The sequence below is a fragment of the Cryptotermes secundus genome, unplaced genomic scaffold (genome assembly GCF_002891405.2).
Source record: "Cryptotermes secundus unplaced genomic scaffold, Csec_1.0 scaffold561, whole genome shotgun sequence".
NCBI lineage: Eukaryota > Metazoa > Arthropoda > Insecta > Blattodea > Kalotermitidae > Cryptotermes > Cryptotermes secundus.
Window position 1 is genome coordinate 300,550 of NW_019744119.1, and position 18,704 is coordinate 319,253.

The 18,704-nt window shown below is 43.4% G+C and overlaps 1 protein-coding gene across 2 annotated transcripts in view; it reads right to left on the reverse strand.

Moving 5' to 3' along the window:
- Positions 1–2,470: 2,470 nt before the first annotated feature.
- Positions 2,471–18,704, reverse strand: part of LOC111874501 (activating transcription factor 3) — a 91,697-nt gene continuing 75,463 nt past the window's right edge. Inside the window, exons 2-4 of one of the 2 annotated variants that reach the window (XM_023870058.2) lie at positions 11,225–11,867; positions 8,783–8,890; positions 2,471–5,901 (exon numbers count right to left, since the gene is read on the reverse strand). In XM_023870058.2, coding sequence (XP_023725826.1) covers positions 5,620–5,901; positions 8,783–8,890; positions 11,225–11,620 — 786 coding nt within the window. In that variant the 5' untranslated portion in view covers positions 11,621–11,867 and the 3' untranslated portion in view covers positions 2,471–5,619. Of the gene's footprint in view, positions 5,902–8,782; positions 8,891–11,173; positions 11,868–18,704 lie in introns of both variants that reach the window. The other variant, XM_023870057.2, reaches the window with a different exon arrangement.

Below are 18,704 nucleotides of genomic sequence, written 5' to 3' on the forward strand. Positions count from 1 at the left end.
TCATCATCACACCTAACAACTTCTCATTTCATTTAGGAACACATAATATGGCGGTGTCAGAAAGGATGTCTCATTTCCTTTGAAGTGCTTAGTTGTAAGATTCAATAAACGGTGTGCACCAATCACACACACTTTTCCTCTAAAGAGAGTCTAAACCACAATAAACAGCTAGGAATGATTGTGGTAACAGGTCTCCAATTTTATGAGGGCTGGCACACTGTACTGAAGATGCAATTTGTGGTTTGCCATGCCACAACAGGCAACATATAATTAACAATTCTATATGCAGATATGACTGAGACAGGAATTGGCCAGGAGGGCTAAAAGGAGCATCATCACCAACTCGAAAGAAACGAACTTAGGTTGAATAACAAACATGAAGAGCCAGGTATCAAGATAACAGATGACTGGGTGCAAACTAGACGGCTTAAGTCCTCAGCAAGGAATATAAAAAAAGTCTTTCTTCTGCACCACTTTCACGGTGATTAGTAGTCTACAAAACCCACCAGAGTGGGTAAACCGGACAATTCTCATAGGGTGACAATGGCTGGAGTGTGATGATCACCACTTGCCTCCTCCTTAACACTTTGCGGACCGGCAATTTAAATATTTAAATCACCCTGCGGACCGGCATTTTTATACCTACTACCCTAACTTGGGCACTGTTCACTTTAAAAAATTAATATAAAATCTCCTAATTAATTTTATGAACTAAAATTTTTTTAGAACACTTACCAATGCTTCTAGAAGTGCTTGAGGGTGTTATATTTCTCGAAACATTCCCCTCTGTGAAGTGGCATTACACAAGACTTGCAAATGTGGGCAGTCCTACTCCTTTCCTTGTGAATTGTGCAAACACAGCATTGCCTAGAAGGCTGCTTCCCCTTGAAATGTTCACTCTTCACAATTTTTGCGAGGGTATGTTTCCGCATATCACCCGAGAGTTGCCCAGGGGGGTCAAAATGAGGCCTGCGTGGGGTGGGAGTAGACGAACCGGTTGTACTAAGACTGTGTCTGCCGCCACCATGTGGTCTGTAGCCCAGGCTTTTGCCACATTCAGCAGAAATGCCTTGTATTTCAATTTTGAATGAGGGTTTAGATTTTTGAAAACCAAAAATGAATTGAAAATGGCACAATTTATAAGCCACAAGGCAACTTTCTTTGTCCACTTTACTGTTTTCCAAGGAAGAGAATAATAGGCCAAGTACTGATCGGCTCTATCAACTCCCTTCATGAACATATCATGCTCAGAAATACAAACAGGCTTCTTTACCTGTCCATGTCTCCTTTGAACATCAACCATGCTCGAATTGTGAATTGTGGAAATCATATTCACAACACGAGTATCCCTCCAGGACTGAAGAAGAATATCCCCCTTCCTCCTGAATGTGGTTTCGCCACGTTTCAGGGATTTACATTCCACTTTCAGATCTGGAGGAAGGTCTCTGTTCGCCCTAATTGTTCCACAAACATGTACTTTTCTTGAAAATAGGTGTTCTGCAGTTTCCACACTGTTATAATAATTGTCTTGATAGACATGGTAATTTTGATCAAGACAGGGTTCCAAAATGGAAAGAATAGTTTCTTGTAATTTCTTTCCTTCACCAGAATAAATTTCTAAATTTCCAATATAGCCTGAAGGGCTTTCAGTAACTACACAAACAAGTAGGCCATACTTTGTAAGTTTCCCAGGATTATATGTTCGCATACGAAGCCTTCCCCTCCAAGGAATCACAAATTTGTCCAAAGACAGTTGTTGGTTTGGCTTATAAACTATCTGAAATTTCTGAACAAAAAAGTTCAATAAGGGCTGAATTTTGAAAAGTCTGCTTGTTGATTGTGGTTGCAGTTCATTATCACTGAAATGCAAACACCACCAAATTTGCTCAAATCTCTTACAGCTCATTAGTTTGCCGAAAATTGGAATTTCTAAAAATGGATCTGTTGACCAATACTCTTTCAGATTATCCCTCCTTGTATGGCCCATTAGAAAGATAATTGCAAAAAATTTTCTCATTTCTGCTGAAGTGACATCCACCCACTTCAACGCCTTATAACTTCTGTCATAATGTTCACGGTGTTGGAGATAGTATCTGTTAGTTTCCTGACATAGCATGTCAAAGAAACTATCTCCAAAAAACAGTTCCGCTACTTCAGACACTTGCGTTGGGTCCGATGGAATTTGCTTCACCCCTGGATTTCCAGTAAACTGTCCCAAAGCAGGCGTTTTGTCTACTTTTCCCCATGTGGCTGTCCCCGCAATGTTGCTACCTGCACATTCGTCGGAGCTACGGTCACTTTCACTTTCACTCTGTGGTCACAATTTTTTGTTCGCCCCTGCCACACTCACTATCAGATTGTGAGTCGCTATCACTAGCAGACTCACAAGGGACGTCAGATACCTCACCGGAGAAGAAGTCAGATATTTCTTGTTCTCCAAGAAATCGCTTGGGTGTCAACCACTTTGGTCTTTGATCCATATTGAACTACTGACTGACAGCTTGCTACGTAAAGCTTGAAGAAATAAAGGCATTTATTTTCCTTTGCAGGAGCATAGAGTTACAGCGAGGTCTAGTAACTGATTGGTCAGCAGACATTCCAGAGCCTTATAACGCAGCTGCAAGCAGCTACGTGCTAGCTAGGTGGAGCCAGAGAGATGTATAGTGTGTTGCAACTTATCGTCTTTTAAAAGCCTGTTAACACGCCAACAGTCCGCCATGTTTAAAAGCGAAAAACCTTTTAAAGGGTGCGCAGTCTGCAAAGTGTTAAGTCACAATGGACATGGTGATATGCAAGGAATTACAGGGACAGCATATTTGTGGTTCATTTAAAAATGGTGTCAGCAACTCATATTATAGAGCATCAAAAGGACGGTATATATTACACCTCAACCATTCAGGAAGCAAGATAAACAAAGGCATGGAACAAATCAATTTCAATTCAGTGTCCAGATGATATTTTCCCACTTACTAAAATGAGAGCTGTCTGAAAGATCCACTGTTTATAAAGTGTTTTAGAATTCCTTTAAAGTATGAAATTTCATGTGAAGGAAGAACTGCATATACTGAGAGAAAGTAACAGAACTGTGAACACATGAAAAGCACTGCACCCTCTTTGAGGGGGCAGTTAGCACCTGACTTAAGCACCTTAACAATAAAGTGAGGTGGTGCATAACAAAGTGAACATAATATGTATAAAAACAACATTCCATATCTATAATTAATGAGTATAAAATACAGGGCCGTAATTCTGAAGGAAAGTAGGAGTATTATCAGACAGCAAGGCTTGGCCTAGCATGCCAATGAAGTCTCCCTGTTGATGATTCACCAAACAGACCAAATATGGCACACAAGAGTAGACATTTCCAATTCTATGAAAAGGAATTTTAAACTCAAAATATCTCCTCCCTGAGCCTATAGAATTCCGACCCTACTTAAAAAACAACATGTCAAGTAAAAATTACAAAAATATAACACGGAAGGCTTAATGTGAACAGGTAGAGCATGTCTTTATAACTTTTTTTAAAAATCTTATTGCAAAGGCACTGGATCCCTTTAAACGAAGTCCATGGCTCGTCACACTATGTCTTGAATCTGCAGCTTTCCATGATCACAGACACTGTGACATTATTGGCTCTGCACAACCTAAATCTTGTTGCACTGTATACTGCTGTTATGCCGTGCAGAAATCCTCATTACTATGATACTTGTTTGCCACAAGGTACATTATGTAAACTGTGGCATTTTTCAGGCTCACCTTCACAACACAGTAGCTACAGGCAAAGTAACTACATCTGTCTCTGCCACCTAAGAATTTGAGAGGCCACAACATCCTGCAAGTCACATTTGGAGAGAGTGAGTGGGCGCATGCACATACCCCCCCCCACACCCCCAAGACAGAATCAATACAGAAAGAGAAGTAAAGAAAGACAGAACACATATACAACAAGAGTGCTCATGGAAGGACTGAGGAATGCACAAGGCTAGTGAGATGACCCACTCGCTCAGGTCACCAGATCACAACAACACACTATGTGATGAGTTAACCAAGCAGACTCTACCCCCATCAAACTGATTCGTAGTCTCTGTTCTGAGATATTGCACAGGCTACTGCAAACTGCTCTACTGGACCTGAATAAAAAGCTTAAGGTTCAGCCATGACTCTCAAGTCATTATTCTTTTCAGAACATACAAGGCCAAGGGTAACCTATATTTTCTAGGCTATGCATGCCTATGTACTTAAGAACGAATATTCTGTTCCTAATGAATTACAGAGAACACATAAAACACACTTAGAATGATGATGTGTAACTTAGGCCTTTGATATTTAGCCATTTCCTATGAAAGTGTTCCAACATTCCACCATGCACTGATTGCCATCTTCAGGGTGCAGGAGATAGGTGGAGGATGTGGCCTGATACTTGTAGGAATGCCAGAGTCTCCTTCCACCTTGTTCAGTGTGAAGGGACTGGACAGCAATGTACACCAAAATGCTGGAACTAGCTTCAACACAATATGTGGTTCAAACCAGTGCTTCAGGTGGAATGAAAATAGAACCGGGATGGTTTTCCCCTTTTAATTCATAGACATAAATTATGAAAATATACCGAGTGACGTATATAGTCTGTGTTCCATCTAAGACCTACGAACATATTACAGTAGTTTAAATGGCATGCGTTAAAATAAAGTCACACATGCATTACGAGTAGTTATCTTTAGAATATTTTCCAAAAAAAGGTATTGTACATTGCATTTACTGCCAAAGAAGTAACAGGATGCTTTTAAGCCATTTAAAAAAGAACCGGGATGCCATACTGCCGCATCCCGCCCCACCTCAAGCCCTGGTTAAAACCCAATTCTGCACATCAGATGCAAGGCACCCAGAACATTAAAAAATCTTACATATACTCTATTATAATGTACCCACAGTTAGTACACCTAAACTCTCCATAAGTTCAAACAACTTGAAAAAATATGTTATGTGAATTTCACTTGAATAATGTTTCCCGCAGAAATCGTTTTAATTCCTTATAAGACCACCGTTTACTTAGGTTTCTTGTGGCAAGCAAACTTTAAGAGATTTTTTTATACGATAGTACCTTATGTCACAAAAGGGTGGAATGCTGCAGGTGTATTGTTTGTGACTTGTGGTTTGTGCGAATGGATTACAGTCTGCTTCCTCACAAACAACACAAAGTTGTCTTTTCTGTAAGCTTACAGTCATCTGAAAGCATCTTGTGTTTATCATCTCTTTGAAGGGCAGTCCTTTGTAAGATGCACTGCTAATACACATAGTTTTTTTATTTCCTTCCTCTGGCTTTGCACTTACTCACAGCCATCAGCAATGGCTTCAGTGTTCACTTCTGTTTTGTGAAAACTTCTATACCATTACAAAAAACACTGAAATATAATGTTTTCTTGACTTACATTTCAAAAACAAAATCAAATGGCTACAGTTTGTGTTACTCCATGAGGAGTGGCTAATTTGCTGTGCTGAAGAAACGCTATGGTCATTCAGTGGTCACAAGACATTTTAAATACTTCATTATATGTCTTAGATGTGTACATGTATACAGCAAGAGTGTTCAGCAACAGAAACAATAATACCCATTTGAGTTAGCTATGCCATGCAACCATTGTCAGGGTAAACTCCATTGTAGTCATGGTATCCGCCAGCAGAGGTGGTGGTAGTTGTGGTCGTGTTGGTACAGAATGCTCCTCCAATTGATGATGTAGGGTCTCCACAGTAGCTAGCACCAGCAGTGTTTGTGCTGTAAACGAGGTTCTTCATACATGTGGGCTTGTGCATGGACAACATATCCATCAGACGACGCTTCTGTGTCTCCAGTTCTTGAATCTGGCTCTTCAAGTCCTGATTCTGATTTTCAAGGACTTCAGATTCCTACAACAATTTACAACAACATGTAAAGTAAAGAAAGTAAAGGTATCCCTGTAACACACCGTGGTCGCCCATAGGGTTGTGAGATGTTGAGGTTCCCACATTTTCTGGACAATCGGCTCATAGATGGCAGCAAGGTTGTCTACATGCCGGCTGCCCTTTACCCCCAAGATTTCTGGTACTCATTTCTGCTAGAGGCTGTGTCGACCCCAGGGCCATAGTACGGCTGCAAGGATTTGGTAAATTGAAAAAATCCTCCTCATCGGGATTTGATCCCGCAACCTTCCGGCTTGTAGCATAGTGCCTTAACCAACTACGCTACCGCATGCCCCCTTTACAACATGTAACTCATTTATCCTCCCTGTGTAACACTGAAAACAGTTGAGCAATGATGTTGGTTCTGCTAGATCTCTAAGAATTTACCTGCCTGATGAATAGATCTGGTCACCTACTGCATGTAAGTCATATACAAGTATGTAGATTCCAAAGGGTTCTGACCATGGTGTATAACACTCAGATTTACTGGGTTTTTGGACTTTTTCCATCGTCCAATATTCTACAAAAAAAAAAAAGTGATGTTTCAGAAACTGGATCTGTTTCCGTACTCGGGTGAGTGGAGGGAGACACCTATTCAGTCGAGTCCCTTAGAAAGTGCTAACACTGAGGGCAGAAACATCAGTTACTGAAACGTCATGTTTTCTATTTCCTAGAATACCGAACAATGGAAAAAGTCCAAAACCCACTAATTCTGAATCATATATGTATTACAAGGGGTCAGTACAAAATCGATTTTGAACTATTAGCTATCATTGGCACCAAAGCCTCTCTCACGTTAATTTACAGAGAAGTCTGGAAAGACTTATACTGTCTGCAACATTGTGCACTGTCCCACGGACTGAAAAAATGTGTAAATATAATGAAAGGAATAAGTACAGTGTTAGATTTCAATATCAAAGTAGGTAAGGCAGCTATTTTGAAATCAACAGCTGGGAATGAGTGTTTACACTAAATTAGCGATACTAGAATTAGAGCAGTAAACTTGGCCAAATCCAGAAATCTCACTGTCAAAAGCACAATGTTCCCACATCATAACATTCAAGCTTAACTGGACATCCTGTGAAGGAAAGACACACAATTATGGTGCTCGAATTTCACAAACAGGAGATGGCATTCAAGTGTACTGATGTCTGAGATTGGAAGTAATAAATGAGGAACGCAAACGTTTAATATGGAGAGATTAGATCTCAAGAAGCAAAATGAGGCATTCCGTTGGAATGTGTTTGTTTCTGAAGGCGTTACCAAGTAACGGCTGCGTATACTTGCTTATTAAGAATCTGTTGCCTGGCAGCAAATGTTTCGTTGTCTGTTTCGAGGTCGTTACCCAGTACCGGCTCTACACGCTACAATATTATTCTCAAAGTTTCTTCTCAGACTTCGAGGAAACTTTCTACCCAACCTTCATAACCTTCATAATAATAACTGATCACACAAAAGAGTTTCTTATAATTTCATCCACTCTTGTATAGTTACTGTCTCTGTAACTCAAGTATGGAATTTAGTATTGTCGCGTGTTTCGTTGGTAACGCGACAAGAAATTCACGTGGGTCTCGGATTTGGGGAATGCGTTTATTGAACAATCTCTTTTACACTCGCAAGTACAATTATTCTTCACTTACAAAGTCTTTTAGACGTTTGTTCTTCACTGTTATAATCACTTCTTGCACCGCTGATCTCGGTGAAGTGTCTTCTGACCTCTGTCGGATGGGAGCTGGCTTCTACTCTAGTCGGAGCTACACCAAAAACTGACTAGTCTCGTCGAGGCTGGACTCTTATTGCGTGCTCTCGGACTTAATACGAGTGCACCATGTAGGAGGCTTTGGTAACGGGTCGACTCAGCCTCTAACAGAAATTTGTACCAGCAATCTTCCTAGGGGTAAAGGAAGGCTGGCGCGTAAGGCTGACAACCTCACCGCCATCTCAATGACGACTATCTATGTGGGTGCTTTGACGTCTCACAAGGCTACTGGCCCCCCCACTGCCTGTTACAGGCATAACTTCACCTTTTAACAGTCACTTAGCAACTACATACATTTTGCGCCCTTTGTCAAACCCGAAGGTTCATTAAAGTGTTTACAAAACCCATCCATTTAAGTGTAATCGATAAAGCAGCGTCCTTCCTGAAACAGGAGCTCAGTTGATAACGAAACCGGAGGGTCCACTGCCGTGCTCGCAAGTCTGCCATCCTTAGTAACAATGGAACTGGAAGCATGTTGAAGGACAGTATTTATTTTTTTCGTGCTTCATTTGCTTCACCGCCATCTGTGAGCCGATTGTCTATAAAATGTTGAAGCCTCGGCGTGGCCTTGGCCTAATTTGAGGTCCTAACCTGTCATTTAACTGAAGATGGAAGAAATCATACAAATAATCGGTCACAAGAGCCAGACCCCAAGCCGAGATTCGAATCCGACACTTTGGGAAGTGCGTGTCACCCACATCACACCCATGCTCTGTGCGCCAATGAATACTGCATGAGGACACAGCAGCTTGGTTGGCTGGTATATTTACAACAATAACCTTATTCAAGTGAGAAGGAAGTTCTCCAGCTGGAATTACAAATAAACAGGAGTTGAAACAGTTCAGCTGATAGGCTTATAGTGATGGACTGCGGGCTTGAAGGTCGGGCAACATGGATTCGATTACAGGCACGGGCAAGAAATCTTCACTTCTCCAGAGTGTCCAGAATGGCCAAGTCCCACCCATTTTGGGAGCTCTTTCCGACGGCGTAACGCGGACTGGGAGTGAAGGGGTCCTCACACCTCCATATAGTGCCGAAGCCAATAACCTCACACAACTTTACCTTTACAACAGACTTCTCAGAACCCACCTGCACCAAGTTCACCGTTCGTTCGCGTTTCTTCAGCCGACACTTTGTGGCGGCGATCTTGTTCCTCTCCCGACGCCGCCTTCGCCGTTCCTCGTCTTCGGCCGTCAGCTGAAACGAGAAGCAGTGAACTTCACATCAGACCTAGAGCGAAGGAACTCCGTGGGGAGTGCCATGGAGTTTGCACTGCTCGTGTGATGTAGTGTAACAAATGTGGTGTCAGCGTTGTACTAACACGTGGGTGACAACCTCCGGTCGCCCCAAGCACTCAACACCTCCAATGGGGGGCTCCACTGTGCGTCTCTTTTTTCACTAAAGCTCTTCAACAGAGCCCTGTCCCAAGCAATAGGACAAGACCTCGTTTCACTAATATCTGCTGGCTCAGACCTCGTTTCACTGAGCCCCTACTAATATCTGCTGGCTCACAGGCTCAGACCTCGTTTCACTGAGCCCCTACTAATATCTGCTGGCTCACAGGCTCAGACCTCGTTTCACTGAGACCTTACTATCTGCTGGCTCACAGGCTCAGACCTCGTTCCACTGAGCCCCTACTATCATCCGCTGGCTCAGACCTCGTTTTACTGAGCCCCTACTATCATCTGCTGGCTCACAGGCTCAGACCTCGTATCACTGAGCCCCTACTAATATCTGCTGGCTCACAGGCTCAGACCTCGTTTCACTGAGCCCCTACTAATATCTGCTGGCTCTACCACAATAAAGACGAAGATTTCCATCCCATGACCAGCCAAAGCTGGGTAGGATGATACTCCCTCCTCATGTCCTCCCTTCCTGCATATGGCGTTACAGGAGAGGCACAGTGGCCAGTTAACAATCATGTTACCAGTCTGCACTGTTTCCTGTTCAAGGCCAGTAGGCTCTATAGGCAGTTCTTCCGAGAGATACTGTGTGATGCAGTGCTGGGTCGTAACTTAGTTCCGTGTCGTCAGTATTGTGCCTCGTAACAGTTTTGTGTTGTCAGGATTGTGCGTAGTAAATTAGTTTTGTGTTGTCAGTACTGTGTGATGCAGTGTTGCGTCGTAACTGAGTTTTGTGTTGAGTATTGTGCGTAGTAACTTAGATTTGTGCTGGGCCGCGCCATAACTCAAGCGGTTAGTCGTTGGCTTTCCACCGCGGCGGCCCGGGTTCGATCCCGGGTCTGGTCTAGTGGAATTTGTGGTGGACAAAGTGGCTCTTGGGCAGGTTTTCTCCGAGTACTTCGGTTTCCCCTGCCAATCTTCATTCCACCAACTGCTCCACAATCACCCTCACCTATCATCTGGGGCTGGTACAATAGGCCAGAAGTGGACGCAGTACAAGGGACTTGGTCCCACTCCAATAGCAATAAAAAAAATAGATTTGTGCTGTCAGTATTATGTGATGCGATTTGTGCTGTCAGTATTATGTGATGCAGTTTTGTGTCGTAACTTAGTTTCGTGTTGTAGGTATTGTGCGTCGTAACTTAGTTTTTTGTCAGTATTGTGTGAAGTAGTGCTGTTAATTTGGTGTATACTACTGTGCTGATAATGTAGTGTGACTTTTATGTGGTATACTGTAGTGTTGTTTCCGATAAAGGTAGTTACCGGTGGTTGTGAAAACCTGTCTATTCATTACAGTCGAAAACGAAATGACGAACACGATGTACCACTGGACAATCAAATACATGTTCAATGTTCGATGTGCTAACAGGAATATGAACACTGCATTAAGCACTGCGATGCCGATCAAACACTGGTGGCTTCAATCGTGAAACGTGACGCCCTAGGCAACACGATTAACCATGCTTCCAATAATAGATTAGCGTTCCTCGGAGCCCCTTTGGTATACATACTTGGATTTTTATGTATACCTTCACAAACGAGGCTCTGACGACCGACTTAATCCGTCATAAGTAGATATACAACTGCAAGTTATGTTGAGAGCCATGTTAATCCAACTTCTGGTTTTACCGTCGTCGTGTGCTGACGGCAGCCAGTAACCAGTACCTAGGGTTCAGCTGGCTTTAAATCCCTTAACTAATGAACCTTCTAACTTATTACCTTTTAAATTTAAGTATCTAAGATAACCAGCTTCATCACATGAGTTACGTGTTCCGAACATAACGGTTAAAAACCTTTCCCTGCCATGTATTTTTAAGAAGAGACACTTTCTTTCCTTCGTGTGTTGGCACAGCAACTCATACAATCTACTTTTTGAATGTCACAAGCAATTAAAATTTTAAAGACCAGAGGACTGGTTCGTTGTCACTGGTACTGTAAAACAAATATTAAAGAGCAGGACAGAAATTGGACATCATGCTTTTATCAACGAAACGTTTTTGACACTGTAACCTCAGATCACGGGAACACAAAGCCACCTGCATTTTCGGCAAAGCGTAAAGCATCATGTTTGACTTACCCCAACACCTGGCGAGAAGAGATCATCATAGTCATAATCCTGACTACTCACCTCCTCTCTCCTCGCCATTTTGTTGTTGCGCGGTGAATCAAGGTTCTCAAGATGGCGGCCGGTGTTTCGGCGTTTCGTCTGTATCGTGAGTTTGAGTCCTTCCTTGATGAGCTGGGAGCAAGTATGCTGCACACTTGGCGGTGAGGTGCAGCTGGGGCTCCCGAGGGGGGACCCTGTGCTGGAGGAGCTGGTATCACTGCCCCCCGGGGGGCACGAAGCGATGCGCGGGACGTTCCTCACCGTGTACCCATCGAACGGGTTAGTCATGGCGATCAGAGAGTTCAAGATTTCAGGAGTCTTCGGCGTAGTACACGAACTCTCCACGCCCAGCAAGTTGCTGCTGCCGCCGCTAGCAGCAGCGGCGCTGGTGGCTACGTTCACATTTAAATTGTACATTTTAAAATTGTCTTTGGTTGATCCTTTATCACACTACAGTATTGCAAACAAAGACAGGGTCCTATCGTCTAATAATTTTGTACTGTCATAGGTATTTTTTTTTTTTATGATTTCACTGGCTTTGTTTCTCACTTGTCTTTGATCTCAAGTATGAGCGTTAGCTCGCCATTTCTTGCAACTCACGACAGCTGAAGCACATGGACATGTCACGTGGCAACTCTTCTGGACCAATATGTGTCGCTTCTTCCTAAAAAAAAAATAAAAATCAGGCATTGTAATCACTCACCACTATTTTCTTTGAAGCTCTAAAACTCTCATTAATAGTACTATTAATTTTCGTATTTGGCATCCTGTTTATATCAATGTGTACAGTGGGACGGATGACACAATTAGGAGGTTACAGTTCAATAAATAACTGATCAGTGCATGTAACATCCTAACTGTAACCTTCTAATTAACTGTTGTGTTGACCGTCCTAATATACACATTAACAGTACTCGGCTGATATCTTGAGATTATTGCTTTCGACATTGTCCGCTGGCTTAACGCTTTGATGCTTGAATTTAATGCCGTAACGCTTTGATGCCTGAATTTAATCTAGATGTTTACAAATTCAGCTCCTACCTCACAGGAAACACAGTCCGTTCCCACTGCAAAGGCCAGTCGGTTATCACACTTCCTGCTGAGCCGGATATCTCCCTTATCAACGCACACCGACCTTCAACATCTTTTCTACGGTATTTCATAACGAACACTTCTGACGGCCATGTAACCTTGCCTTGCATGCTTCGAGAAGTACACAGTTGTATAGCCTTGCCGGTAGATGGCATGTAGGGTCTTTGATATTTCTTCGATTCTCCCCCCCCCCCCCCNTTTCGACGTAGTTGGGTAAAATGGTCGGTTGACAGGGACTGAACCTACCTATCATACTTGGCAAGGAATGTGTGATGGAAATTTAGGGAAATTATACCAGGTCATTCTGAGAATCATACGAAACAGTCTACGGCCAAAATGAATACACAGCGTTTTAACGTTAAAACAGATGGTGCATACAATACCTGCGCTGCGTCGAAGGGTTAATAAAAACTTACTTACTCCGTAGGGCCCCGAACTGGAGCAAGACGCCTCACCAAGTAGCCATTCCTACTTGCTCTATTTTCTCATGGCGGAATCAGAAGATGAATGTATTTCCGAGTGAAAATACTCCCATGACACGACTAAACCAGTATATGTAACATGTTCACGTATAAATAAGTTATCACGATAAAGTTACCACAAGTTTGCCAAAATATTGTTCTTGGTCGCCATGTTACTATCTTTTATTCTCTCACAAATGCTTTTATAAAAGCTGCATACTGTTACCTATTTTTATAGCTAGTGGGTGGGACTAAGTCGCTTGTACTGCGGCTACTTCTGGCCTACTGTACCAGCCCCAGATGATAGGTGAGGGTGATTGTGGAGCAATTGGTGGAACGAAGATTGGCGGGGGAAACCGAAGTACTTGGAGAAAACCTGCACCAGCGCCACTTTGTCCACCACAAATCCCACTTGACCAGACCCGGGTTCGAACCTGGGCCGCCGCGGTGGAAAGCCAGCGACTAACCGCTTGAGCTATGGCGCGGCCTGCTGTTACCTACTTCAGGGCCGTGCATTTCGCGGCGCCAGTGACATCCCCACGTTAGAAGTTCGCACGGCTGCAGCTGCTATCTGGAGCTCCCGAATAGCAACAAACAGCGAAATGTTACTTAACATCTCGACTATACAGCGTTGAATAATAGGATGTAGTTGATGGTGAACTGAAAAGGATTTGAAAGAAGTGGTTGTGGCCTACTCTTAGCATTAAACTGGCATTAGTATTTGCCTGGAGGAGACAACCACGATAACACTCAGCCAGGACAAACGGCGTCCCGGCAGAGATTCGAACCGAGCACCGCTTGAATACAAATGCAGAGCGTTACCGCTAAACTAGCTTGATATCACCCAAGGTCTATGTGTACGTCCCATGTGACCATGGCATGGCGCACCATGGGGTCCTGGACAGAGCAGTCGCGGAGAAAGGACAAGGGGTGGTCCTTCAGTTTTGGGATTCGCGTGGCAGGTACCAACTATCTTTCACCCTAAATAAAACACTGGGATGTTACGTACACAGAGCCTTGGACGGATTCTTCGGAGCAGTCCCAGAAAAGCAAAATGGACATGCGATCTGAGACCTCTAATGTCAGTCAGATGTCACTCACTTTAACAAGTTTCCCTTCAATTTTCACCTAAGATCAGGAAATGTACGTTTCTTTTCCCCCTTCCTGTGACACAATTCGGTTCATTATCGTCGTGTCTTCCATTTTCTAGACTTATAAACTCAAAATGCAACTGTTTCTCGACAGCATACCTTCTGAGCCACCGAAAGCGTCGTTAAACAAACAATACGAACGAGTAAATAAATAGTAAGATTTGAGGCTTTCACGGCGGTGACTATGAAGAAAGCAGTCTTCTGGGATTTGGCACCGTGTATATGTGGTGTTAACCGACGTTTCGGAGGAACGTATCGCCTTCATCTTCAGGGTAGAGGAAAAAGTATAAGAAATCTGCAAGCGACAAGACCGTGAGAACGGTAAAAGCAGACTGCATTTTCATAAATCTGAAATATCTCGCGAAATATCCAGGATCGCATGAGGTATTGCATTAACTACTTAGAAAGTACTGCGTTATAATAGTCCCAAGACAAACGGAAACACGAATTAAGAAAATATACAAATGAATTCCAAACTCTATTAAATTTCTTAACGCTTTATATTGAAAAATACTTAAATATATGCACTATTTTCCGGTCACGGTTGCCGAGCGGTCTAAGGCATGTACTGTCTTCGCTCGCTTGGAAACCGGGTTGCGTGGTCAGCGCAACGAAACCCAATGGCCGTTAATTTCAGTTTTCTAGACCGGAGCCGCTATTTCCTTGAAATAGCTCCTCAATTATCCTCACGAGGCTAGTGGACCCCGTTCCAGACCCACTACTTCTCATAAAATCTGGCAGCGCCGGGAATCGAACCCAAGACTTCTGGATCTGTAGCCAGAGAGGCGGTCACTTAAAGTAAATGCTTTCCTAAAATAAAATTCGGTTCTGCAACACCTAAAATGTGTTTATTATGTGACGGATTTTTAAACTGTATTTACACATTCGTCACGCCATTTGAACTGTCGTACATTCCATGAAATCATTCAGTCAATTTCAGTGTGTCTGTCCCAGCCGGAGGCGCACCTACAACCACACTCTTTCTTCCCTTAGCTCCTACAGTGAAGTATCCCGCTCTTCATATTCACATTCATTCATTTCTTCCACTTGTCATAGCAACACGAATCAACACGAACCCACACTGACCACACTGGGTTGAGAAACTCGCCGGTTTCCATTGGGAGCCGAAGGGGACCAGCGGAGCGCTCCGAACGTTCTGCAGCTGTCTCGTGATGAGACATGATCACATGATCGTGATGAGAAACTGCCGCAAATGTTAGGGGACGCTATGTAAACCGACAATGCCAATAAATATTGGTTTTTTAGAAAACCATGCCCCTAAAGAGAAGCTAATAAAATAAATATTGGCAATTAATACAAACTAAAGGTTCATTACCATGTTCAGAACAGTCAGCCACTGATTTCTATCCTGAGCCAAGCGAATGCGGTCTATCACCTCCCATCCTATTAATCCTCCTTGAACCCTTCATTTAATAGCAACTACATAACCTTGAAATGGGCACAGCCGTCCAGGAGCATATAAAGACAATTCACATAAAAGTGAAGGGGCCTGTCCTCACGCATTTTTGGCATTCTTCGCTCGCATGTTATTTCACTCGGGACTTAGTATGTCTTCTAATTGGCGAACCCGGACTGCGCATGGTCAACTGAATCTATCGCAAGCCATGGCCTCCTTTAGTTCGTCGCTGAAGGACGAACACGACTGGCAGCGCCACTATCATTCGACCGTTACAAGGCAGGCACCGTGACGCAACAATGTTTCGTGTTCCTCGCCTTTTCTCTTTACTTTAGCCAAATGTTCCTCTAGAAAAGAATTATTAAACGATTACTTAAAGTATCTGTTTACTATCTGATGTAATCTAGAAATAAACTGTAGACAGCTACTGAAAAATGTGTTTTCTGCTCCTATCATACGCCAATTTTACGCATCCCAATATGTGGAAGTTAAAATAATATTGAAATAAACTTCATGAGTAATGTAAACAATAAGATGGAAAATGAAGGTCTTTGGGTTTTGACACCGTGAAGTTCTGCAGGCGGACACAGACGCCTTGCAGGATCCCCCTAATTTCATGGCTATTTTACAATGCTTGCAGTATACATACTTAGATAAAACTATTCCTCTAACAGGCCGTGAATGCCCATAGGGTTGTGAGACGTCGAGGCTCCCACATTTTCTCTAGACAATCGGCTCAGAAATGGCGGTAAGGTTGTCAGCTTTACGCGCCGGCTGCCTTTTACCCCCAGCAAGATTCCTGGTACTTATTTCTGTTAGGGGCTGAATCGACCCCAGTGCCATGGTGCGGCTGGAAGGGTTAGGTAAATTGAAAAAAAAAATCCTTCGTTCACATCGAGAATCAAACCCACGACCTTCCGGCTTGTAGCATAGCGCCTCAACCAACTACGCTACCGCGTACCACAGTATTCACGCTATAGCGTCGATTAATAACATGAATAATGAATAAACTGGAACGAAGCGTCCGTGAGCTATCGGAGTTACTGCTTTGGCACTGGCATGAAGGGACGTCGGACAACCACAGAAACCTCGTTCAGGACAGTCTGTCCCGGCCGAGAGTCGAGCCGGTCACCTCCCAAATGCAGGTCTGAAGCTTTACTGACTGAGCCTACTTGCTCGGTATTTGAAAGCAACACGCTGCTTACATATTCGGGGTTGAATTATGTACGAAGAGGAAGTGGCTCAATAATTTGGGCGCGTTTCAAGGTCCTAAAGGATCTAACAAGACACATCTTTCATATTATTAACGACCGTTTCGCCACCTGGTGATGAATCTTGTAAATAACAAATAACATTAAACTGGAAATGGTTGGCTAGCGTCAAACAATGCCTGCATAGCATAAAGCACTAAATGATCCCCTAGCAACGACCAAGTGCACAAGTGGAAATCTGGTGACCGGGGACAAAAGGATTTTGGAATTACAGGTAATTACGACATCTGAAAATATGTTTATCAGTTTGACAACGCTACCGGAACAATGGACTACAAACAGGCCACGACCAAATCACCATAAGTTACGTCTCCATATTAATCAAAAGTGATATAATCTGAGGTTTAAACCTCGTCGTTAACCAAAAAGTCTGTGAATCGTACTGACGCTGCTAGCAGTGCGGAGACTCGCGCCAACACCCCCAGTACCTGCTCACACATCGGGAAAAGACTTCCCGTGCAAATGCTGTCAGCTGTTCATCATCTGAAACGTGGCGGGTCCGGTGTATGAAGAGCCTCACGTTAATCACAATAATGCCGCTTATATACACCTGCCATGCAAACAGAGCACTGACCAGTTCACAGACATATTCCACACGGACAGACAAGTCAGTGCACATGTGGCATGAAGCCGTAAGCGGCCAACAGGAAGACCTTGAGCTGGACAACAGTAACTGCATAAATTACCATCAGAACACAACAGATATCCAGGGGCTACATCCACGTGACCTCAGGCTGCAAATTACGAAAATCCGCTTGAATTCAAATGCACAGCTCCAGCAGTCAACTCTCTTAGACGGTAAGCGGGAAAACACTGTGGATATCTAATTAATGAAAACCAAGTTAATTCTATATAGCTGAAGTCTGTTTCGTGAAGCCAGTTACTCAAGAATGTTCCAGCCATTTGATGGAACCCGAAGGTCCATTACTGTGTGCATAAGAGCTCGCCACTGGGCCACTCTTGAGCCAGATAAATCCATTACATATCAACTCATCCTATTTCTCTAATATCCATTTAAATATAAGCTTTTCAACTACGTCAAGATCTTCCTAGTGGTCTCTTTCCTTCTGGATTTCCCACCAATATTTTGTATGCATTTTACTTCATCGCATGCGTGCTACACGTCATGCTCATCTCACCCTCCCTAACTTCATCGTTCTAATTGTATTTGACGAAGAATACAAGTTACGAAGTTCCTCATTACGCAGTTTTTCTCCAACCTCCTGCCACTTCATCTCTCTTCTGGGCGCACATTCTCCTCGGCACCCTGTTCTCAAGCACCCTGTCTATGTCCTCCCTGTAACCGGTTGCCTACACGTTAGCCCTTACGTTGGGCGTCATGTTCTTCTACTCGTCCTCTCGTGTTGGTCTTTACGTCACTGGCTTCTGGACTGCTACAGGCGACGGCGGCTACAGCTGGCTTTACCCTGCTTCACCTTATGCACCTCTGATCTTTAGGGTAATGGGATTTGTTTGGGCGCCAGTAAACTGCAACTATCAGTTTACAAATTTAGGACAGGTGTGAAGGATTGATAAGGGGGTAGCGGTCTTGGGTAGCTAGTTCCGCCGGTAGAGCTAAGATTTTGTCCTCAGGCCGTTTGGCTGGGTCTCTCGCTCAGGAAAGGAAGTGGGAACTCCTGTTACAACACCAACACACACACACACACTTTGTTCCACAAGACACTTTATTAAACTGTTGTCCATAGTGGCCGCCACTAACGCACTAGATTGAATTTGCGTCCGCTTGGTTTGCGATATGTAATACGACTTTTTGCAGAATTTGCGTCCGAATGGTTTGCGATCTGGAATAAGACTTTTTCAGAATGCTTTCTCCTCGAAACTCTCGGACTCGTCTCGGTCCACAAGTCAACTCCCTAAATTACGAGGATTGGTCAATTTCAAAAAATGGGAGTACACTAATTAAGTATTCCCCCACTCCGTTTAGGTATTACAGGGAATTTAGGTGTTAAAACTTAACATAAATCCTGTCAGTAGCTTGACAAATGTTACGCTTGGCTTGGGGTTGGGAGACCACCCATCTTTTAAGTTATGGGTTCAAAACTGTCACATATTGTATTCTCAAAGGATTTATCATCATCATCATCATCA